Source organism: Artibeus jamaicensis, unplaced genomic scaffold (assembly GCF_021234435.1).
Source record: "Artibeus jamaicensis isolate MK-2021 breed Jamaican fruit bat unplaced genomic scaffold, CSHL_Jam_final contig_700, whole genome shotgun sequence".
Taxonomy (NCBI): domain Eukaryota; kingdom Metazoa; phylum Chordata; class Mammalia; order Chiroptera; family Phyllostomidae; genus Artibeus; species Artibeus jamaicensis.
In genome coordinates this window covers 11,977,577-12,001,687 of record NW_026521930.1, presented here as the reverse complement: position 1 = coordinate 12,001,687, position 24,111 = coordinate 11,977,577, and the positions used below count along the sequence as shown (strand labels likewise).

The 24,111-nt window shown below is 49.5% G+C and overlaps 1 protein-coding gene and 1 pseudogene across 2 annotated transcripts in view; one reads left to right on the top strand and one right to left on the bottom strand.

Moving 5' to 3' along the window:
* Positions 1–24,111, top strand: part of SRL (sarcalumenin) — a 52,597-nt gene that overhangs the window by 5,117 nt on the left and 23,369 nt on the right. The window contains exon 2 of one of the 2 annotated variants that reach the window (XM_037154606.2): positions 7,326–8,210. In XM_037154606.2, coding sequence (XP_037010501.2) covers positions 8,150–8,210 — 61 coding nt within the window. In that variant the 5' untranslated portion in view covers positions 7,326–8,149. Of the gene's footprint in view, positions 1–7,325; positions 8,211–24,111 lie in introns of those variants that run through there. The other variant, XM_053671599.1, reaches the window with a different exon arrangement.
* On the bottom strand, positions 2,742–2,894 carry LOC119056284 (uncharacterized; annotated as a pseudogene).

The following is a 24,111-nucleotide window of genomic DNA, read 5'->3' as shown; positions in this document are numbered from 1 at the left end:
CAAGAATGGTTACATTACACTGTGTCCTCTTTAAGAAGAGCCTCAGGCCCTGGCTGGTGTGGCTCAGATGATTGAGGACAAGACTGCGAAGCAAAGGGTTGCCGGTTCGATTCCCAGTAGGGGGTACTTGAGAGGCTACCACACATTAGTGTTTCTCTCCCTCTCTTCCCCTCTATAAAAATAACAACAACAAAAAATAGAGCATCAGAAGAAATTCCTGAGTCTCAGTAGCAGGACTTATTTCACTTCTCCCAAGCAGTTGTCTTGTTCTTATTTTAAGGACAGTGTGAATTGGCAAGTGATCAAGTTACACACATGTGAGAGACTTAAGTATGTAGTGCCACTTGCTTTTTTTTTTAAGTTTATTTATTTATTTATCTTTAGAGGGGAAGGGAAGGAGAAAGGGAGAGAAATATCAATGTGTGATTGCCTCTTGTGTGTCCCCTGCTGGGAACTGGCGTGCAACCAAGGCACGTGCCCTGACTGGGAATTGAACCGCGGTTGTTGGGTTCGCAGGCCCACGCTCAACCCACTGAGCTACACCAGCCAGGGCTGCTGTTTTCTTTTGTATCAGCCTTTTGTGAATGACTTCATTTTTTTTGTGCTTGCTTTTGTATAGTTTTCTTCTACTTGTACTTCCAGTTCTTGCTTTCTTGCTGTATTTTATGAGTACTTGAAAGTCACCTATGTGCTTTTGTGGCACGGGAGTAGGTTATAATAAATAAACTCCCACTTAGGCTGATGTGGCTCAGTTGGTTGGAGCGTTGTCCTCTATACCTAAAGGTCACAGGTTTGATTCCTGGTCAGGGCACATGCCTAGGTTGTGGGTTCAATCCCCAGTCAGGGCATGTATGAGAAGCAGCTAACTGATGTGTCTCCCTTTCTCTCTCTTTCTCTCCCCCTCCTGTCTCTGCAACCCTGCCACCCTCCCCCATCTCTAGAAATCAATGAATGTGTTTTCGGGTGAGAACTTAAGTTAATTAATTAAAATGAGAGAGTTTCAAAAACATATAAATAAATGTTCTTTGTATCATGATGTAGGGCATCTTTGCCAACAGACCAGTGACCCGAGCTCTGGGATGTTCGAAGGGCCATCTGGTGAAATGGGGGCCTTCCTGTGACCTTGGCCTGCTCTAGTGGTTGATGAACTGGCTCAGACCAGTATGTAAAGTACATAAAAATCCTCCAGCTGCCTTTTGGAGCTGGCTGGCCGTGCATTCCTTAGCCTCATATTTTTGTTGGCTGTGGCTCCACCCTGTCCCACCCAAGTCTATCCCACTGTCCCTTCTTTATCCAGCTGCCCCCCTGTGCTTTCCTGTATGATATTGCCCCTGTGGTATTTGTCTTTTTCACTCTCTTCAGTTCTGCACACCCTCCTATGCCCTACAGGTCGTGGACTGGGGTGGGGTTAGCACCATCCCCTCTCTTCCCCTGCCCTGCCGAGTTGCAAGTTTCTTCTGTTGATTGACAGGAGCACGTGCTGACCTAGAGCAGGGGGTAGGACTAGGGGCTGCAGGGGAGGCCCAGCCCTAAATCTCATAGCTGTAGAAAAGAATGAGCTCCCAAACCCACTGTTGCCTCCTCACCCCTGGTGTTGAAAAGGAGCTAAGAGTTACAGCTGCAAAGTGTCTTGACTTAGGGGGCCCAAGTCACAGGAACCGTCCCTTCCGTGCAGCCTGTCTAGGTGCATAGCCTCAGAACCAAATTAGAGAGGAAACAGGAAAGTGCTTTAGAAGGCTGCAGATACTACACATGTACTAGAGATTAGTTTGTTTTTTTTAATGCGTTTTTGCCTTCTTTTTTTAAAAAAAGATTTTATTTATTTATCTTTAGAGGGAAAGGGAAGGAGAGAGCAAGAGAAATATCAGTGTATGGTTGCCTCTCATGCATCCCCTGCTGGGAACTGGCCTGCAACCCAGGCATGTGCCCTGACTGGGAATCGAACCTTGGTTGTTGGGTTCGCAGGCCTGCGCTCAATCCACTGAGCTACACCAGCCAGGGCTGAGATTAGTGTGTTGATACTTGTCTCTCTCACATTCCTCTTGCCTTGTGAGGGATACACAGGATGCTCTGAAAATCCTGGTTGCAAAGAGAATTGATGAAAATCTCTTGTTCCCTTGTAAGCAAATGGAAATGTCAGTCTGTCTAGCCAGGCCTTGGGGGTTGGTGAAGGGCTGCTTATCTGAGATTAAGGGTGAGATAGTCTCCATTCCCCACAGGGTCTTCCTGGTGTGTGTCTCTGGCTGTGGGTGGAAAGCCGAGGTGGCAGGTGGGGAGGAGACCTAGAGCACTGTGGCTTATTCTAAACTTCATATCATATTCAAAACAGTGTGGTTGCTGCTCTCTGGTAGTGAATTAAATTCCCTGTCACCGAAGATATTCAAGCAGAGGCTGGATACGTATCTGTCAGAGTTACCATGGAGGAAATTCCTGCTGTGGTTGGGCATTTGGGTCCTTCATAGGTAGGTGACCTATAATTACTTAGAGAAATGGGAAAATACTCCCTGTGAGGGTTACTTGTTGTACTGCATTGGTGTTGAGTGTGGAGCAGATCCAGACAGCAGTTTGCATTGTCGGGGTTCCACTTGGTTTCCCCAGCTCCCGAGGAGCTGTTTCAGGCATGGATTAATCTAGCAAGTCAGTTGCCAAAAGAGGGATCAAAATATAGAAACTATCTGAGGGTAAGGACCCTTAGGCTGAGGACTCTGGCAGCTTCTGTTTGTTTGTTTGTTTGTTTGTTTGTGAATTCAGTCTCCTATTATCACAAACTGTGCAGTTGAGTTTCCCACATTTGGGGAAATCCTAGGGGTCAGCACATCTGGAGTGAAATCGATAAGCCTCGCCCTGGGAAAACTGCCTTCACAATCATGGTATCTCCCCTGCCGGGTAAGTATGGCAGCTTCTCTGTTCATGACTGAGCTAGGAGAAGGGGAGCTCTTTGCCCTGGGAAGGTGGCATAGTGGTGGGGGGTGATGTGGGATGAAACCAGCGGGGAGATTTAATAGGCTAAGTGAGGTCTGTTTAAGAATTTGCGACTTCTGGTCAATTTGGCAGCAGAGGTAAACACGGCTCATCTCCTCACACGACCACATCAAAATTACAACTAAAATATAGCAAAACTTTCCCTTAGAACCATCAGATATCAAGTTGAATGGAAGTCTGACAACTGCAGAATTAAAGAAACCATACCCATCCAGACTGGTAGGAGGGGCAGAATTGTGGAACAGGCTGGTCCCATATCCATGTGTGGTGGATAAAAATTTGGGAGCAATATCTCGGGAGTGAGGAGTCCCAGCCCCACACTAGGCCCCCCCAGCCCAGGGTTCCATTGCCAGGAAGATAAGCCCCCATAATTTCTGGCTGCAAAAACAAGTGGGGATTAAGTTGGTGGAAGAAACTTCTGGAGTCCCAAGCAGTTCCTCTTAGAGAACCCACACATGGACTTATTCAGACTCACCCCTCTGAGCTTCAGCACTAGGGTAACAGTGTGAATGGCACCAGTGGCTACAGGGAAAAAGTGAAGTGTCTTACCCCGGCTGGTGTGGGCCAAACATACATATGGCATGAATTTGCCATGTGTGCGTATAACATAAAAGTTGCCATCTTAACCATTTTTAATGTACAATTCAGCAGCATTAAGAATATTCACAGTGTTTTGTGCAACTATGACACTTACTTTGGAACTTTTTCATTCTGAGTAGAAACTCAGTACCCATTAAACAATAATTCCTTTCCCCTTTTCCCCCAGCCCCTGACAACCACTATTCTACTTTTTGTCTCTATGAATTTGCCAAGTTCTAGGTACGTCATGTGAATCGACTCCTATAATATTTGTATATTATAGCCTGAATTGTGTCCCCCTTCAAATTCATATGTTGAAGTTCTAGCCTCCACTACCTAAGGATGTGACTGTGTTTGGAGACAGGGTCTTCACAGAGGTGATCACGGCGAAATGAGGTCGTAGAGATGGGTCCTAACCTGATATTATTGGTGTCCAATAAGAAGAGGTTAGGACACACAACGCAGACTGAGGGATGAACATGGTAGGACATAGTGAGAAGGTGGCCTTTTGCAAGCCAAGGAGAGCAGCTTCAGAAAAAAACCTACCCACCCCTTAATCTTGGACTTCCAGCCTTCAGTACTGTGACAAAATAAATTTCTGTTGTTTAAACCCTCCAGCTGGCCAAGATGGAGGCGTAGGTGGAAACACTGTACCTCCTTGAATGGCCAAGTTTAAGTACAACAAAGATTTGGAAACAGGGGCACAACCAGAGCGGACAGAGAATTGAACAGCGAACCATTCATCTGGACTAGTAAGAGGGGTGGAGTCAGCGGCTGCAGGAGAGGGGTTGCGGCAGGAAAAAGCGGCCAGACTGACCCAGGCTCGCAGGTGGCGGTTGGCAGATCCCAGGTGTGGGGTGGCAACGGGCAGACCCAGTGAGGGCACAAGGCAGCTGGCTGACCACGGTTACACATTCACACTCAGATAAACCAAGCAAAGGAGTGAGCAGTGAGACAGGCAGCGCAAATCAGGGTCCCAGCAACGGGAATTAAAGCCTAAAAGCACCAATTGGGAAAAACTTTTGGGGGTTGAGGTGCCTGGAGAGGCTCCTGGCCTCACAGGAGAGTTTGTTGGAGAGACCCACAGGGTCCTAGAATGTACACAAACCCATCCACCCAGGAACCAGCACCAGAAGGACCCAGTTTGCTTGGGGGAAGCGGCGGAAGGGGCTGAAATCCAAGAGAAAGTGGAGTAAGCGCCATTATTCCCTCTGGGACCCTGCCCCCACATAGAGTGGCACAATCCAGCAATATGGGTTGCCTAACCCTGGTGAACACCTAAGGCCTCACCCTTCAGGATATAACAGGGATGACAAAACAAAAAAGATGGCCGAAACAGAAGAATAGATCAAAGCTCCAGAAATAATACAACTAAGCGACCAAGAGATAGCCAACCTATCATATGCACAGTTCAAAGCACTGGTGATCAGGATGCTCACAGAACTGGTTGAATTTGGTTGCAAATTAGATTAAAAAAATTAAGGCTATGCTAAGGGAAATGAAGGAAAATGTACAGAGAACCAGTAGTGATGTGAAGAAAACTGGGACTCAAATCAATGGAGTGAACCAGAAGGAAGAAAGAAACAACCAAACAGAAAAGAATGAAGAAACGAGAATTCAAAAAAAATGAGGAGAGGCTTAGGAAGCTCCAGGACATCTTTAAATGTTCCACCATCTGAATTATAGGGGTACCAGAAGGGGAAGAGGAACAGCAGCAAGTGGAAAACTTATTTGAACAAATAATAAAAGAGAACTTCCCCAATCTGGCAAAGGAAATAGACTTCCAGGAAGTCCAGGAAGCTTAGTCCCAAAGAAGTTGGACCCAAGGAGGAACACACTAAGGCACATCATAATTATATTAGCCAAGATTAAAATGAAGGAGAGAATCCTAGAAGCAGCAAGGGATACGGAGACAGTTACCTACAAAGGAGTACTCATCAGACTGTCAGCTGATTTCTCAAAAGAGACCTTACAGGCAAGAAGGGGCTGGAAAGAGGTATTCCAAGTCATGAAGTCCAAAGACCTACAACCAAGATTGCTCTATCCAGCAAAACTTTCATTTAGAATGAAAGGGCAGATGAAGTGATTCCCAGGTAAGGTCAAGTTCAAGGAGTTCATCATTTCCAAGTCTTTATTATATGAAATGTTAAAGGGATTTACCTAAGAAAAAGAAGATAAAAAATATGAACAGTAAAATGACAGCAAATTCACAATTATTAACAACCACACCTAAAACAAAAACAAAAATGAACTAAGCAAGCAACTAGAACGGGAACAGAACCACAGAAATGGAGATCACATGGAGGGTGGGAGGAGGAGAGAGGGGAAAAGGTACAGAGAATAACTAGCATAGATGGTAGGTAGAAAATAGGGGGAGGGCAAAAGTAGTGTGGGAAATGTAGAAGCTAAAGAACTTAAGACACATGGACATGAACTAAAGGGAATGTGGGTGGGAGAGGGTGTGCAGGGTGGAGGGGAATGAAAGGGGGAGAAATGGGACTACTGTAATAGCATAATCAATAAAATATATTTTTAAAAAACTCAATAGAAGAAAACCCAGAAAAAATGGGCAAATCTTTCAACAAGCAACAGCAAAGATATGGACAAGAGCATGGAAACAGTTAATAGGAAGATGCAAATTATAACTACAGTGCGGTATCACTACACACGTATAAGAATGACTAAAATTTAAAAGACTGACCATACCAAGTGTTGTCAAGGATGTGGAGGAACTGGTGGTGGGGAACATGAAATGGTACAATCTTAGAAAAAAGTTAGACACCTATAATGTGACCCAGCCATTTGACTCCTAGGTATTTACCCAAGAGGAATGAAGGCATATGGCCATAAATTTAATTGTATATGAATATTTATAGCAGCTGATTGGTAAAGGCCCAAACTTGAAAACTAATCTCTCAATAGGTAAATTGATAACAAATTGTGGTACAGTAAGGCTTCACTTAATGTTGTAAGTTCTGTGACTTTAAGTGAAACAACGTAATGAAACCAGTTTTACCATAGGCTAACTTTTTTTTTTTTTGTCAACACTGACTGGATATTTTACTATACTAGGAGATAAATGAGAATTCCTGGCCATGGTGGAGAGCCAGCTGGAAATAGTGGGCAGCATTTTCTCTCAGACTCAGGACCCGATTCGGGCTGGGGGATTGAAGGAAAACCCCCTCTGGTTGACATATATGATGCCTTTCCCCTGCCGAGGCCCTGCTTGTGAATGGCAGCGCCGAAGTTCCCATTCAGAACATCTTGCACCACAAGTATTGATTGAATTAGAGTACCATAGGCTAATTGATATAAACAAGAGTTAAGTTACTGTGGCGTCTCATCAATGGTATCAGGAAACAACGTTGAATGAAAGGACATTTATTCAAGGACCTGCTGTATATTCACACAATGGGATACTACTCAGAATAGAAAGGAATGAACTATTGTACATGAACATGTTGTACATGCTACAACATGAGTAAAGCTAAAAACAGTCATGCTGAGTAAAAGAAGCCAGATAAAAAGGAATCATATGGACATGATTCCATTTGTAGAGAAATCTAGGAAATGCAAACTAATGTGTAGTAACTTCAGATCAGTGGTTGCCGGGGAAGGGGTAAAGGGAGGAATTGTGAAGGGACGAAAGGAAAACTTGGGAATGAGGAATCGTGTTTTTTGACTGTATCCGATTAGACATCAATAAAGCTGTTCTAGAGGTAAAGTACGCACAAGATACCTAATCGATTCTCGTTCCTTTTCAGGGGTGCTGACTGTTACCCTCACGATGACACCTTCCCCAAGCCGGACAAGCCAGCGCCTGCTTTCTCTCGGCTTTTCAGAGCTGGCTCTCAGGGACTGTCACATGCCCTTCGGAAAATCGCATCAAATAGCACATCAAGGAGGTGACAGAAGGTTCTGGAACCCTGCGCCACTGGAAATGGATCTCTGTCCTTCTGCCCTCTGACTTACAGCATCACATGTGTCTCTTAGCTCCTCCCCCCCACCCAGCCCATCAACATTCTGTCTCTTCTAGAGGTCTGGTAAGGTTAACTCCTAGCCATGGATCTCCAAGATCAGACATTGAAGCTTTTCCTTAACTAACCGTTATGACTTTACCCTCCTGACCTTCCGAGGGGGGCTGAAACATATGTCTGTGGTTCTGAAATAGGGTCCTTGTTGCTTGGCCCTACGCACTCCCTCCTTCAGAAAACTGAGACAAGTCAAGGTCATGGACTTGCTGCAGACTTTAGATTAAGTTAGGGTGAATACTGGGAAGACTCAGGTCCCAGACCTAACTCAGTGGACGTCCCACTTTTCCCCCCTGCTTCCTCCACCCTGTGACCCACATCATGTGACCTCAGGGCTGCTGTAGGAGAGACACCAGCCAGGGCCTTGCCTTCCGGAGCCTGGCGGCTGGCACAGCAGTGGCAGAGCAAGCCTCCTCTCGGCCTCGCAGGGCCGGTGCTGCTTCTCCATCGCGCTCGCCCAGTTGCCCTAGTGACTGTGTGACCCTTCTCCCCCGCCCGTGCTGCCACCAGCCCTATAAATAGAGGCAAGGAGCAGCTGGGCTCTCTTGGCAGTCACCATGAGGGCACTGGTTCTGCTCTGCTGCTTTGTGGCGTCGTTCCTGCTCCCAGGACAAGCAGGTATGACCCCACCCCTGTGGGCCAGGCCAGACTTTGCTCCTGTCTGTGGTGTGGTGGGCTCGAGTGGTAGTGGGAGAATGAGCCCCGTGATTCCTGGGGCTGATGGCTGAGCTCATGTCATTCCCATTCTCTTCCGTCCTGGGGCCCAGGAGAAAGAACTGGGTGTGGAGAGAACCTGAGACCATTCAGGGGGCTCTCGGGGAGGCCAGAGGAAGCAGAAACAGTGAACTGAGAGGTGCAGGAAGGGGTGAATCCTGAGCCAGGGGCCAGAGAGAAGGTCTGGGCAGTAGATGCTAGGGAAGAAGACCCCAGAAGTCGAGAGTAGAGGAGCCTCCTAGCCAGACAAAAGATCCAGTCTTGGAGGTGGAGAGGCCCCTGGAAGTCACTGAGTTGACCCTCTCCCCTGGCGGAAACCTGGCAGGGGGCCCGGCTCTGCACAATTGAGGACAGGGGACAGAGTGGGGGTCATCTGGGGAGCCGTGTGATAGAGTGGGGATCAGTTTGGGATGGGGTTAGGGAGAGAGTCGAGGATTAGCTTGGAAACTGAATTGGACAGTGTTCATAAGAGGAGCAGGACTGTTCGGGGCTTTTTTAGACGTGGCTGGGGGCCTGTGTGCCATGGTTTTCCTCTGACATCTCAGCTGTGTGGCAGAAGCTGCTCTGGTTACAACATGGGGGTTATTTATAGGTGTGGAGGGAATACCAGAGCATTTTGCCACCTCTCTGTTCCCAAGATTCCTGGGGCGGGTTCCCCTTGGGGATGCTTCACTGGGGGGTGCTCTGGGGACCCCCCGCAGGAATCTGGGTCTCTGCCTTGTCTTCCTATGACTCTGCAGTCTTTAGCCGTCCAGGGGACTATGGGGGCCAGAGCCCTAGCCTTTCTAATCTTTGAGGTTCTGTTTTTGAGGTCTTAGTCCCAGCCAGGAGAGCAGGTGGCGGGGGCAGCAGAAGCCATTCTCTCAGGAGTTAGAGACTAAGATGAGGGGCTCCAGCTTTGCACGCGCTGCTGCGCGCTGCCCTTGTCTGCCCTTGAGTTAATTTGGGCTCCATGGGGCTGCAGTGGCTGGAGTGTAGAGGATTCCAAGAGGCTGTCAGGTGGCTAAGTATGGAAACAGCCGTGTAATTGGATCCTGAGCCCCGATCCACTGCTACCCTCTCCCCTTCGCAGCCCCTCCCCTCCTCCACTCAGCCCCAGCTGCCACCTCTCTCTGCTTCCACACGACAGGCCCAGGAACTTTTAGCCTTTTAGGGACATCCTTTATCTTTCCTTCCAACAAGGGGGACTGGACGTGGGGAAAGCTCCTCACGGCCTTGCTGGAGGGCTCTCACGATGGGGAAAGGAGGGAGTCTGGTGCTTTGTACAAAGATTCTCTCTCTGCATGCTCTTGCCTTCCTGGGCTCTGAGCCGTACCCTGGCCTGGCTTCCAGGGAAGGGTTGTCCACCAGTGGGCAAGGTTCCCTCCCTCCTCACCCTGCTCACACTTGGGCTGTAGGTTCTTACCCATGTGGATCTGATTGCTACTCAGTTGTGGGTTGTATGCCCCCAAAGATATCCTCCTGCACCCACTGGGAGGTTCCAACCATAAGGGTGGTTTCCTCCCACCCCTATAATGACAGTCTTCCCTACTGGTTGGTATTCTCTCAGAACTGTGTCGCCTGACAAGTGCCACCTGCCCGTAGGCAGCAGCCTTGCTCCTGGACCTTCCACCTCACCACTGGGTCCTCACTTCCATGTAGCCTGCCTCTCACTGGGTGGCAGGTGTTCTTTCTACCCTCCCATGCCTGCGTCCTGGGGGCGGGGGTACCATACACAGTTGAACTTCCTTCTTTTGTCCTCATGTTGCTCCCATGGTCCTCTGGGCGGGGTTGATGGACTCCACAGCCTCCTCTTCTCATCCTCAAGTGAGGACCCAAGTGCCCCCTTCTTATGCCAGGACACAGATGGAGCCACCAGACACCTCCCAAACTTACGAGCCCAGTCCTTTGTAACCACTGGGGTCCTCCTCTTTGTCTTGTGGACCTGGCCTGGGAACAAGCCTCCTCAAGTACAGGGGAAAGCAACCTTGAGTCGATTTACTCTGTCTCCTCATTGTCAAGATAAAGGAACAAAAGCCAGAGGAATGAAGAGCTGTGTTCAAGATTAGACTACTTGTTATTGACAGGCACACCCAGCCTGGGGCTAGTCTCACCCTACCTGGAGTGCCTGTCCCCCGTTGGCCTCCCTGAACGACTCTGCCTGTCGGGGCATGTGAAGGGTAGTAGAGAGGCTGCCAGGGCAGCTTCTTCTCTTAGGATGCAGGACAAGAATGATGCCATTGGTTCTTCGACTGCTTGGACAGGGGGAGGGTGAGGAAAAAACTTTTCTTTGGGTTTAAGCCATTGGTATTTGTTAGGCTGAATTTGGGAAACCTTTGCTCCCTGTTGTCTGCTGGATGCAAAGAGAGACTGGGGACAGTGGGGGTGTTTGTTGTGAGTCTGTGCATCCCCTGTCCTCCAGCCCAGTCCCAGTTGCAGATGTGCAAGTCTGCTCTGGCCCCCACCCAAAGATCCCAAATGGTGAGAGGTTAGTGCATGCGGAGGCTGACCCACCCTTCCATGAGAGACGAGGGAGGGTGCGTGGTCACCACCAGGAAGTGTGCCCTCCTGAGATCCCCTCCTCACCCACCTCGGGCTGGTTGTTTCTGGAAAGACGCCCATTTACATTTCCTCAACAGGGCCGTGCAGCAGGAGCTGCGATCCACCACGAGGAGGGCTTCTGGGAAAAAGTCATGAACTCAGGGGTCCTGAGGAATGAGCAGGTGCCAAAGACTTTCCAGCCCCTGTAAGCTGTGTCCCCAGCGGGCTCCCAATTCCTAGCCCAGCGTAGCTGGATGAGTCTGTAGGGAGCATCTAGTTCACCATTTCCCTCACTGAGTCTATGAAGTGCCAGTCTGGGAGTTGCTAATGGATGCTCCCTGCCAGATGTGGACGCCTTGTTTGGTGGCCTGTGAAATGGCATTTTGGAAATGCTGATTTTGCTCCATGTCTGGGTGTGACAGTAAAGGTTACACAGCTAGTTCATGGTGTGGCCAGAGCTGGAATTCAGGTTCCCTCACTTTTCATCCAGTGCTTTTAAAAGCTACTTACACCCTCAGAAGGAGGTCCCCATGAGGCTGGTTGCGTTGAGCTAGCAGTTCGGCGCTTACTTAGGTGTGGTGGGCTGAGACGGAGCCTAGTCCCTGTGGACACAGGAGGAAGGCAGCTGTTCCTCCTCTGACCCAATCGATGGAGGACAGGGCCTAGGTGCTGTGCCTCCTGGCCTGGAAGGAGGGTGGTTCCCAGGGGTGTGAGAAGGGGTGAGGTCTGCTACTATGTGACGCGGGGCTTAACCCTTTCTCCTGGGCACCTCCCCTGCTCCAAACCCAAATCCAGACCCACTTATTGCAAAACCCCTTTATTTAAGTATTGGCTGCAGTACGTGAAGTCCTTTCATTCAAACACTTTGCCACGTTTCACCATTTACTCATTTATCCCAGATTTATTATGTGCCTGCTGTTTCTCAGGTGTCGTACTGGGGGAATTCAGATAGACACCTTGTCCTCGGTGAGCTTGCAGTTCAGTAGTGGAAACAGGATGTCTTCTGCTTTAGGGCTGAACGTGTGAAAATCAGACATACGGCCTTGACTAGTGTGGCTCAATGGATTGAGTGCTGGCCTGCGAAGCAAGGGGTTGCTGGTTTGCGTCCTGGTCAGGACACATGCCTGGGTTGCAGGCCAGGTCCCCAGTGTGGGGATGCATGAGAGGCAACCACACACTGATGTTTCTGTCCCTCATTTCTCCCTCCCCTGCTTCCTCTCTGAAAATAAATAAATGAAATCTTAAAAAAAAAAAAAAAAAGAAAGAAAACCAGACAGATGGAGGTGTCATAGGGAGGAACAGGTGAATTGAGGTGGGATGCAGGTGAGCGGGGAGGTTATTTTTAACTGAGTGGATCAGGAAATGTTTTATAGTTGAGGGAACGTTTGAGCTGGATCCTGAAGAAAGTAGATTCAGACATGAAAAGAGGGAAGGAAGAGAATTCCATGTAAGAGAACAGAGTAGGCAAACTCCTGGAGTCAGGGAAGAGTGGAGCTCTGGGGAGAACAGCAAAGGACACGTTGTTCCACCTGGGATAAGGGCAGGCAGAGAGAAGAGGGGGTCACGGGGAAGCTCTGGAGGTTGGGGCCAGCGTGTCCAGGGCCTTGAGCACCTGACTGAGGACAAGGGCTTTGCTCTGTGGGTAGTGAGTAATCACTGAGGGCTTCAGAAGAATCCATCTGGCAGTTGTTTGCAGGGAGGAGCAGAACAAGGGAAGATGGGTCAGACAGCCATGTCAGAAATGCACGTGTGAGCCTGGGCGAGGGAGCAGGAGCAGAGAGGAGGGGCCGACCTGACAGAGCTGGGGCAGAACCACTCCTCAGTTTGGGAGCTGGCTGGGAAGGAGCCCTTGTGGGGTTAGTGCAGGTTACATGATCTTGCCAGAAAAGGAAACCAGGAACATAAATGAAAAGAATGGATTTTTTAAAAGTTCAGTTTGGGTAGTTTTGAATTTTGTGTGCCAGTTGGAGATATACAGTCAGAAAACTAGCATTGGAGCTGAGGGGGAAAATCAGGCCCAGGGACCCGGAAATGAGATTCGTGTGGGTAAAGGTGAGGGTGAGGCTGTGAGACTGCTGAGGGAGCTGCAGATTTTGGGAGGGGCAGAGAGGGAAGGTGAATGGACTCCAGGAAGAGACAGCGACCCGGAAGCCAAGGGAAAGGATGTTTCCTGGAAGGGGCGGCCAACAGGATTTGGTACCAGAGGTGCTGAGGAAGAAGAGGCCACTAACAGATTATGAGGGGCTGTGTGTATTTAGTGAGGACATGGAGGAGGCGTCATGTTCAGAAGGTGAGACTTTTAACAGTTCGAGTTGGGGACAGATGGAGGACAGTAAGAGTGAGTGGGGGTGGTTGAGAATTTTCTTTTTCATACCAGAGAAGACTGAGTGTGTTTGGGGGCCAGTGGGGAGGGAGCGAGGAAGTGACTGAAATGCCAGATGCTTGAGGAAGGTGGGTGAGGTCTGAGGTAGATTTTACATGCCTGTGGCATGTGTCCCTCTGTGGCCCTGCAATCAGTCAGGGAGCTGAACTAGTGGGAATCCTGGTCTACACTGGGGATTGCTACAGAGGATCCGGAAGGTCACAGAGGGGAGGGAACTAGACCGATCTTCCGAAGAACCCTGTGGGGTGGACAGGGAGCTGGTTGCCTTGAGTTGTCAGGTATTGGACTTGGCCAAGGTCAGAGTCTGGTTCCCAGTACTGGAGAGCAGAGCCTAAGAGATCAGAGGCCCGGAGATGAAGCCAGTGAGTTAGCAGTTTAGTCTCGGTGAATGTTAGTCTTGCTGTTGGTGAGCCCGCCCCTCAGGCCAGGTGCTGTAGAGAAGAAGACGAAATCCAGGCTCCACCGCCTAAGGCATTCATCCAGCAGATGTCCACTGGGTCTACCGTGGGTACAGAACCAGGCGTACACTCTGTCAGGATTAGTGGTTTCAGTGGAAGTTGGTGCAGAGGCGCATGGCCTGAGCTTCCTGGGTAGCAACCTCCGTTCTCAGTCTTCCTTACGGAATGGAAACTGCCCTGGCTCAGGTTCCCTCCTAGGTCTTTTCGTGTCAGGGAGGCCTCTACCTGCCCCCACCCCCGTGGCTCATTTTGGGATGAGGGGACTGAGTGAGAGGAGTGAGCCAAGTCAGTGGCTGGCTTGTGTTCTCTCACCACCTGCTCTGGGGGTTCAGGCCCCTTGAAGACTGCTCACATGCTTCTCAAGGGCCTTCTGAGACTAGAAAGCTAGAAGTCTATCGTCAGACTCCTGCATCAGTGCTGTAGGGTCCTTTTCTCCCTCTTGGTGGTTCCCTTCCCTCCTCCCACACTGGCCCTGCACTGTCCCCGCTCCTAAGACATGCCACTTATTGGCAAGGGCCCTGAAACTCGTTCTAATGAGTGCCAGTGGCTCAACACTTAGACTCACTTTCCCAAATTACTTTTTGTTTTAAAGGAGTCACAAGATTTTAGCTCAAGGAATGCACATCTAACAAGGAATTGCCCACTGCTTTGGTGGGCGAAGTCTTACCCAAAGTCCCTAATCACAGCATTGAGACAGTATATAGTCCCCTCCTACCTGAGCACGGAGGGGCTGAACTATGGAGTGGGGCTTTCTCTGCCTGTCCTGAAACAGTGAGTGAATGAACTAGCGCCATGGTGGACACAGCTGTAAGCCTGACAAACTGGACTTGGCCAGTGCTCTGCTCACTCCCAGCCCTGGTGTCCTCAGCAGGAGTCAAAGGGGGCAACATAATTTGGCAAATGGGATGGGTCACATTTAGCTGAGTTTTTGGAGACATTTTCCTGGTGTGTGTCGCCTATGCTTTCATCTCTCTCTGGGATCAGGAAGTCTTGTCCCATTACTGATTTCAGTTTCATACCTCTCTAGCCCCAAAGGTGGGTTTTTGCTCAGAATCAAGGTCCCAGGCACCCTTTTGCCTAAGGGACGTGCCTGTCCCCGTCACTTCTTTGTCTTCTCTCACAGAGGGCTTCAGAGCAGGAGCAGCCTTTCCTGAGCCGCCCAGCCTCGGGGCGGGGGGCTTAGGCAACAGAATCAGCTCCTGCCTTTTAAATTGGAAGCTACTGGAAGTCAGCCATTCATGGGGAAGTCAGCCTTCACGGGGCCTACAGCAGCTTCCTCTCCCCCAGCCTCTAGCTCTTCCTTAGCTGGTGCAAGGGGGAGGCTGCCACAGGCCGCCCGGTTGGTGGGTGTGCCCGGAGGCCTGGTTCTGAAGAAGACCACGAGACTCTGATGCTGGTGTCAGCTCCTGCCCGGCCATCCCAGAGGCCTGTTTCCCTGGGATCATGTCACTGAGACCACAAGAAATCAGAGTCTTCATGGCTTCATTCAGTTCCAAATCCTGGGGCCTAGAAGGATTTCAGGTAGGATGTTGGCTCCGCTGGAGCAGGCTCCCCGGGCTCATTGCAAGGGTGTTAAGGGATGACCAGAGGATTTCTCTCCTGACTCGGGTGGATTCCAACCCCCTGCCCTGCCCCTGCCTAGGAGTTTGTCCTTCACAACCTTGAAAGCGCTAGTCCTCTAGTCCTCTGACAGCTAAGTCAGACAGACGAGTGTGCGCTGGAAGGAGGATTCAGCGCAGAGTCCTGAGGGAGTGGGAGATATAGCTGTCTCTTGGGAGCCCACCCTGGGTTGAGGAACCAGGATGGAATCGTGCTTGGGGGCTCAGGGGCAGTCTGTGATCAGCAGGAGGCAACGCAGATTGGGTGGCTGCAGGACCTGAGAGGGAGAAGAGTAGGGTTTACCGATCATACAAAGTGGGTGCTTGAATGAGAGGCAGGAAAGGTGAGGAGATGAGGGTCCCTCTCGGAAAGGCCCAGCTCTTCAGCCTGAGGCCACGCTATGCCCCTCGTGAGGTCCTGGCCAGCCACACTGTGCAGGCAGGGATGGCTGGTATTTCTGCCCCCAGAAGCTGACCTATATGGGGAAATGACACGCACTGAAAAAAATGTAACTAACACCCCGGCAGCTCTGGTTAGAGTTCAGAGGAGGGCTGGAAGGTCGGCCTCTCAGAGGAGCGGGGTTCCCACTGGCCTGGGTCTAAGGGGGTGGTCACCGGACTGTCAGCTCCAAGAGAACAGAAGCTGTGTGTTTGTTTTATTTACTCACCACGGCATCACCAACACTTAGCATATGCTTGGCTCATTGAAGGCTCTCAACCTTGTAGATGAATGAGTAGATGATTTGTGCAGGCAGAGCTGTAAGAACATCTGAAATGGTGATTGAAGCCAGGAGTAGGGAAGCTCAGAGCATTGCCCTGGAAGGGTCAGGGCGAGACCAGCTCTGGCTAGAATGTGGGGCTCCTGTTTGGGGGCTGTCAAGCTACCCTGATGGGTTTGGGGCTCTTTGCAAAGCTCCTTCAATGCTGAGCCAAGTGACTCTCTCCCTAGGACCTCCGCATACCTATCCTGTTCCCCTTGTGGCTGGTTCCTCCCCCTTCTCCTCCCTCCCAGATATTTTTGGATACTTCTAGAGCAGGGTCTATATTCTGAGCTGAAACAGGTGCAGACAAAGTCTGGCCTGGAGTTCTGGGCCCCGCAGGAAGTGGATTGTGCTGGGAGCTTAGCCCAGAACCAGGCCAGGGGAGAGCCCTAGGGTTTGGGAGCCCCCCTCCCTGCTGCCAATTGGTTGCAGCCAAAACTGCAGCCCCTGGTCTTCCTCAAAGTGGCCATTCTGTTAGAACCTCAGCCAGCTCTCTTAGTTTTCTCCCATAGAGTTTTCCCTAGATGGCAATAGGTAAAGACTTGATGAAACCGTTGCCTTGAAAACTCTCTGATAGGATCTGATACCACCGCTGCCTTCCCCGGGCACCTGTATCTAGCAGAGAGGCTTCTGGCTCCTTTGGTGGTTCCTTGTTTTTTTTCTTTCCTTGCATTTCCTCCTACCCTCTATTCCGAGTGTTAGGTAGTACAGTGTCACTTATTTCTCTAGTTTATCCCAGGAGGTCAGGACACCAGGAGTGCTCTCTGGGATCTGGGAAGGCATCTGGAAAAATTAGGAAAGGGTCACAGGCCTGGGGGAGCCCATTCTGGCTTCGGGTTCCCAGCAGAGTGAGCTTAGATACAAGCTGTGACAGGTGTTCTTTTTCTTCCTTAGTTTCCTTACTGATTTGGGGGTTAGGCTGGAGCCCTCTCCGCTCAGACCGCCTCACCCGAGGCTGCCCACACAGGAGCAGAGCAGCCAGCCAGGGGTGGGGTGCGGCAGGCATACTGGGACTCAAGAACAGAACAAGTGCTGGTTTTGTGACACATCTGCCACCAAACCCCTTACCATCTTTGCATCTGCTTTGTTGGCCTGTAAAACAGGGTAATAATACTTTGCCCGATTTACACTGTGGGGTTCTTATGTGGCTAACATAGGCAAATGGCTATGGGATGCTTAAGATATTTTTTGCTATCAGATATTTTTTAAGGTTAAAAAGCCTACGACTGTAAGTATACGCGATCACTACGGTCAGTATTGCTGTGGCTTAAGATCTGCCACTGATTTCCTCAAATATCATGAAATACGAGCAACTGGGGGAACCCATCTACATAACTGCTTCTTCTTAGGACTGTTAAATCCTCGGGATTCTCTGTCCTCGAGGAGCTTACAAACCAGGAGGAGAGACAGGCCCTGCTCATGCTATGAGGAGGGAACCATATAAGGCAGGTGTAATCAGGGGCTAAAAATAAGTAGCCTAAGAGTGCAGAGCAGCGGGGAGCAGGTGGGGCAGGGTGGGGCCTCAGGCTGGTGAAAGCACCACCTGCTCGGTGTGAGGCAGGTCGGGAAGAGTGTGTAGGGCCAGGCTTAGGTGTTAGTTCCTACATTATTTTCTTGGGGCTGCCATAACAAATCGCCACAAGCCAGGGGACTTGAAATGATAGGAATGACTCCCTTGCAGTTGGGAGGCTGGGAGTCTGACCCGGCGTTGGAAGGGTAACACTCCCACAGACGGCTCTGGGGTGGGGGTGGGGGGGGAGCCGTTTACAGCTTCTGGTAGACCCCAGCAGTCCTTGGCTTGCAGAGGTGTCTCTACAATCACTGTCCTTACGCAGCCTCTTCTCTGTGTGTCTCGTGTCCTCTCCCCTTTTTATAAGGACACCAGTCATTGGATTTAGGACCCACCCTAATTCCGTATGACTTCATCTTAACTAATTACATCAGCACAGACCCAATTTCCAAATAAGGTCATATTCTGAGGTTCTGGGTGTCCATGAATTTTGGGGGAAACTGTTCGTTGATGACAGTCCTTAGCCTTGCACCCAGACTGTTAAGCAGTTGCTGGCTCTGAATATTTAGTTCTTGTCTCTCTACTGGGTGGTAGTCTTCTACTGGGCACAGATGGCACCTGTTTCCTTGGTCATCTCTTGCCCCACGGCCCACGCAATTGCCCCAGCAGCTAATTTAGAGCTCTGCTGATACACCCAGGGCAAGTGTGTTGAATGAATGGATGGACAGCTGGCTGGGGGCAGGGAATTCCAGGAGCAGCCTCCTAGCTTACTGGTGATGCTGGGGAGGACAGTGGGGAAAATTCTCCAGCTCTTTTTTGGGTGTGCTCAGGTGCAGATTGAGTTGGAATTGGCATGTCCTGAGGGTAGGGGTGTTTGGTTCCTGGCTGTTTGTGCGATGGAGAGGGCAGTGGACTGAGAACCCAGAAACTCGTCCATGTGTGCCCCCATACTCAGCCCCTCACAGCCTCTACCCTAGGCACAGTGCACAGTGGGGAGGGGGGTCAGCAGTACACAGATACCTCCTGATGCTCTGCAGAAGCCACTTGGAAAAAGAACTTCCAAATGAATCCTCTGCCGAGTCCATGAGAGGTTGCCATCTTGGCACTGTTGCCTTTCTGTGCTCTCTATCCAGCAGGAACCCCCAGATGGAATGGCAGGTATCTGGATCTCCTCGTGGCAGAATTGGGGGTCCCCAACCTGGAGTCTGGGTGACCAGGCATCTGTGGAAGCTGGCGGCTACAACTCTGTTGCATTCTCTGTGGTTTGTCTCATTTCTGAAGAACAGGGGTGAGGGGACAGAGTCCAGGGGCTTCCAGCCTTTCCAGAAATGCTCATCGGTGAATCCAGTCTGCACTCCTTAGTCTGCTGTACCACTCTCCTCTGTCCAGCATGTACCACCCTCCTGACTAATGTTTCCTGCACATACTAGGCTTGACTCCTGCAGCCATTGACCCCAAATGTGTTACGCCCCCTCCCACCAGGAGGTTCTGTGGTGGGACCCTGGGTCCACAACTCTATGCAGAGTTGAGGCTCTGCTCTCTGCTGCCAGCAGAGCCAGTGCTCTTCATGCTGCCCACCTCCCTGCCAGTTAAATTCTAATGTCTTTAAAGGGAAGATTTCTGATTTAATCCTCATCAGAGGGCATTTTTTCCATTGCTCTTCTAGAGAGAGAGGAAGGGAGAAAGAAAAATATTGATGTGTGAGAGGAGCGTCGATGTGAGAGAGAAGCATTAGTCTGTTGCCTCTGCTATGTGCCCTGACTGGGAATCAAACCCACAGCCTTTCAGTTATGGGGAGATGCTCCAGCCAACTGAGCCACACCTGTCAGGGCTAAAAGGAGGATGTTAAATGTGGGAATCCGGTTCATGGCTACTGCAGCAACCTTCTGAGCTGGTGAGGCAGTAACTTCTAACTCTTTGATCATAAAGAAATAAACCCAAGCGGGTGAAGTGACTTGGCCCATGGGTACTTCTCTGGTTCTGAATCCTGGTTCTGAATCTCCTTACTCCTGGAAGGAACTCCCTGCCACTGAGTTGAGAGTTGGCCTCGTATTTTGCCATCATCATCATCCATCCATCCATCCATCCATCCATCCATCCATCCATCCATCCATCCATCCATCTCCAGTGGTTGTTCTAGATGCTTGGATACAAAATCCCTGATAGACAGGAAACCAAATAAGTAAGTTGTATAGTTTATTAAATATTTATGGAGAAAAAGAGAGCAGGGAAGGGATATGGGTAAGGCTGGTTAGAAGACAGAATCACCAGGTGGCCAGGGAAGGGCTGGTAGAGGATGTTTTGGAGAAAAACAAGAATTAAAGACACTTTTTATTTTTTATTTTTTATTTTTTTTAAATATTTTCTTTATTTTTCAAGAGAGGGGAAGGGAAGGAGAAAAAAAGGGAGAGAAACATCAATGTGTGGTTGCCTCTCATGTGTCCCCTGCCGGGAACTGGCCTGCAACTCAGGCATGTGCCCTGACTGGGAATCGAACCGCGATACTCTAGTTCACAGGCCCGCGCTCAATCCACCGAGCCACACCAGCCGGGGCTAAAGACACTTTTTAAAAAGCAGCTTTGTTGAGATATAATTCACATGCCATATTATTCACCCTTTTAAATTTAATAATACTTTTAATATTTAATATTATACAATTCAGTAATTTTTGTTGTATTCACAAATATATGCAACCATCAGCAAAGTCAATTTTAGAACATTTTTCTCTTTTAAAATGATTTTATTTATTTATTTTTAGAGAGAGGTAAAGGCCGGGAGAAAGAATGAAGGAAACAGTAATGTGTGTGAGAAACGTCAGTTGGTTGTCTCTCACAGCGCTCCCAACCGGGGACCTGGCCTGCAACCCAGACATGTGTGCAGACTGGGAATTGAGCTGGTGATCTTTTGGTTTGCAGGATGACACCCAGCCTGCTGACCCACCAGTTGGGAATTTTAGAACACTTCATCATGTCAAAGAGCCCTATACCCACTCAGCAGTCACTCCTCATTCCCTACCCTCATATCCATCTCCTAGCCCCTGGCCACCACTAATTTCTACAGATTTGCCTATTCTGGACATTTCATACAAATGGAATCATCAGTATGTGGCCTTTGGCTTTTTTCACTTAGCATAATGTCTTCAAGGTTCATCCATGTTGTAATATGTGTCAGTACTTCGTTCCTTTTGATGGGTGAATAATATTCCATCGTATGTATATACCACGTTTTGTTTATCTCTTCATCCCTTCGTAGACACTCACATTGTTTCCATCTTTGTCTATGTGAGCGGTGCTGCTGTGAATTTCAGTGTACATGTTCTTACGTGGAGATGTGTTTGGGGGAGATTTTATCTTAACATTAGAAATACCCTATACTTTTCTAGTACTGTACAGCTTTCAGAATTCCATCACATGTCATCTGACCCTCCCACTATCTAGCACATAGTAGGTACTCCCATCAATAGCAATGGGATGAAGGCACAACGGATCTGGAGGTGGGCAGGAGGGTGTTTCTTTTTTTCTGTTTTGTTACTGATGAAACAGGCACAGGAAAGCTAAAATACTCACTCAGGGTCTCACTACTAGTGAGGGGAATGAACTCAGACTTCTTACTCTGTTCTCCTCTTCCTTTCCTAGAGTCACAGGTCCCCAGGGCAGTTCCCCGCACTGCTCCACTGGGCAGCTCTTCCTGACCACCAGGGTTTTGTCCCATGGGAAGTTTCTGCGAGGGCCTCCACTGCAGAGAGCTGTCCATTCCTGCCTATTTATACTCTCCTTCTGCAGTATCCCCTTGCAGGGTAGCAAGACCAGTTAGGCACCAGACCTGTGACGTACCTAGATGGGAATCAGCCCTTGTTGGCCAGATGGGTATCAGCCCCTGTGGCTTTGGAGATGGACCATAGCCTGGGCTGGAGAGGGTGGGAGGCTGGGGCAGGCCTAGAACAGCTTCTTATAGGTGGGTACCACCTTTTGCAACCAGTAGATCTCTGATAATGGGTACAGTTTTACTCCATAGTCAGGGCTCAAGACAGTGTTTCTCAGATACTAGTGTGTTGGAAAATCACTTGAGTGCTTGTTAAAAGGACAGACTCCTGAGGCCCCACTCACCCTGAGTATGATTATTAGGGTTTGTGGAAGGGATCCAGGAATGGAACGTTTTAAATTTCATTTGTTATTAATATGAGAAAGAGAAATGTCAACTTGTCCATTTTTTTATGCATTAATTGGTTTCTTCTTGAATGTGCCCTCACCGAAGATCAAACCCACAGCCTTGGCATATCTGGATGATGCTCTAACCAACTGAGCTACCTGGCCAGGGCAGAACATTTTATGTATTTTACTTCATCATTATTATTTTTTACCCTCACCCAAAAACATGCTTACTGATTTTAGAGAGGGAAAGGGATGGGGAGAGAAATATCAATGCAAGAAACATCCATCAGTTGCCTCCTACGTCTGCCCCAACAGGGGGACCAAACCCACAACCCAGGCATGTGCCCCAGCCTGGAATCGACCTTTTGGTCAACGGGACAGTGCTCCATCCAACTGAACCACACCAACTAGGGCCAAAGCAGAACATTTTAAACTAAGCTCCTCTGAAATCTTTTTGCAAATGGCCTTGAGCTATGCCTTGAACCATACTGTGAGAAGAGATGACCTGGGGCAGGAGGCTTATTACTGCAGGTGCTATTAGGGCATCCAGCAGATATTTCCTGAATAGGAGTATTTATAGGGATATTTACCAGGCCCGTGCTGAATACCAACTATCCCATGGGGGACAAGCCACAGATGCTAGCCTCAGGGGCCTTATTATTTATGGGACACAGGTTAAAAGAAAGGCTATCATACAGGACGACAGGTGCTGTGGGAACACAGAGCAGAAGCACCTCAGAACTAAGGGATCAGGGGAGGCCTCACAGGTGATGGGCCTCAAAGCAGAGATCTGAAGTGTGAGCCAGAATCAGCCAGGCCACGGGTGTGAGGGAAGGAAGAACAGAGTGGTGTTGGCACTCAGGGAGGCTGATTAGAAATCCACACAAACTAAAAGGACAGACCTTCCTTTCTTTTTTCTTACTTGAGGATGTGCTTGTTGATTTTAGAGAGAGGGAAAGGAAGGGAGAGAGAGAGAGAAACATCAGTGTGGGGGAGAAACATTGATTGGTTGCCTCCTGCACATGCCCTGATGGGGGACCAAACCCACAACCTAGGTACATGCCCTGACTGGGAATCAAAGCTGTAACATTTTGGTTGGTGTTTAACCAACAAAGCCACCTGGCCAGGGCTAAAAGGATTTCTTAAAGAATTCTGTAGGTGGTTGTCATGTGAATCTTGACATGACTCTGTGGGGACGTAAAGATCTCTAGTCCCACAAGAATGACAGCCTAGAAAGGAAGCTAGGACACAAGCGCACCCCCTGAAGGTCACAGCCGCACAAGGCAGGGGCTGTGTCATTTGGCTCAGTGTGGGTGGTTACAGACACTGAGTCAGCTGAGGTCAGTAAGGGGATCTGTGTGACCTGGAGGGGTAAGAACCAGAAGGCATCACAAAAGGGAGAGGGGACAGTTAAGGCTAGAGAAGCAGCAGGGCATAGTGCACGTGGTGTTGTGGGCCATCAGAAGACCTGTTGTGGGTTGGATTGTGTCTCTCTAAAAGGTATGTTGAAGTCCTAACCTCCAGAACCTCTGAACGTGACCTTACTGGAAATAGGGTCATCACAGATATAGAGTTAGTTAATCTGCTGGTGTTCTTATAAGAAAAGGAGAAGAGACACAGATTAGAAGCATAGGGAGAAGGCCATGCGTGATGGAGGCAGAGATTGGAGGAAACACACCGACAAGCCAAGGATTGCTGAGAATGACCAGAATCGGGGAGAGGCAGGAGGGCGTCTTCCCTAGAGCCTTTTGGGGGAACTTGGCTCTACCGACAGTTTGATTTTGGATTTGTGGCCCTCAGAACTGTGAGAGAAAATATTTTTATTGCTTTAAGTCACCAGGTTGTGATGCTTCATTACAGCAGCCACAGGAAACTAATATATGGCCAGGCTCAGGCTTTTGCACAGGGATTTGGGGCTCTTCCCTGGCTTAAGGGTGAGGGACCCTTTGGGCACGTGGGCTGCTGGAGCACCTCACATGCAACCTGGCAGTGGCTTCATAGAGCCCTTGGCACTGACCACGGAGAGTCACCCTGGGGACAGAAGTGCAGAATGTACACCTGCTTTGGCCCCACCCTCTGGCCTGCCCTTGGCCCTAATCTTCCTCTTCCCAGGGGAGCACCGTGGCAACCAAGGAGTAGATGCCTGCCCCGGCCTTCTGCGTGGCCACCAGGCTGCCAAAAGAAAAGAAAGCTCCGGGTGTTGAGAGCCTCGTCCAGTTCCAGTATTGAGAAGATGAGGGAGAGTACCCAGGCCCAAAGTAGCACTAAATCCACCTGAGAAGGACGCTACTCTCAGTGTAATTGCCTGTAATGATTCTCCCTTGGGGAGGGGATGTCCAGAGAGGGAGCCCTTGGAAGGAATAGGGAAAGAGTTGATCACATGCCTGCGGTTCAGGGGTTTAGACCACTTGGAAATACAAACTG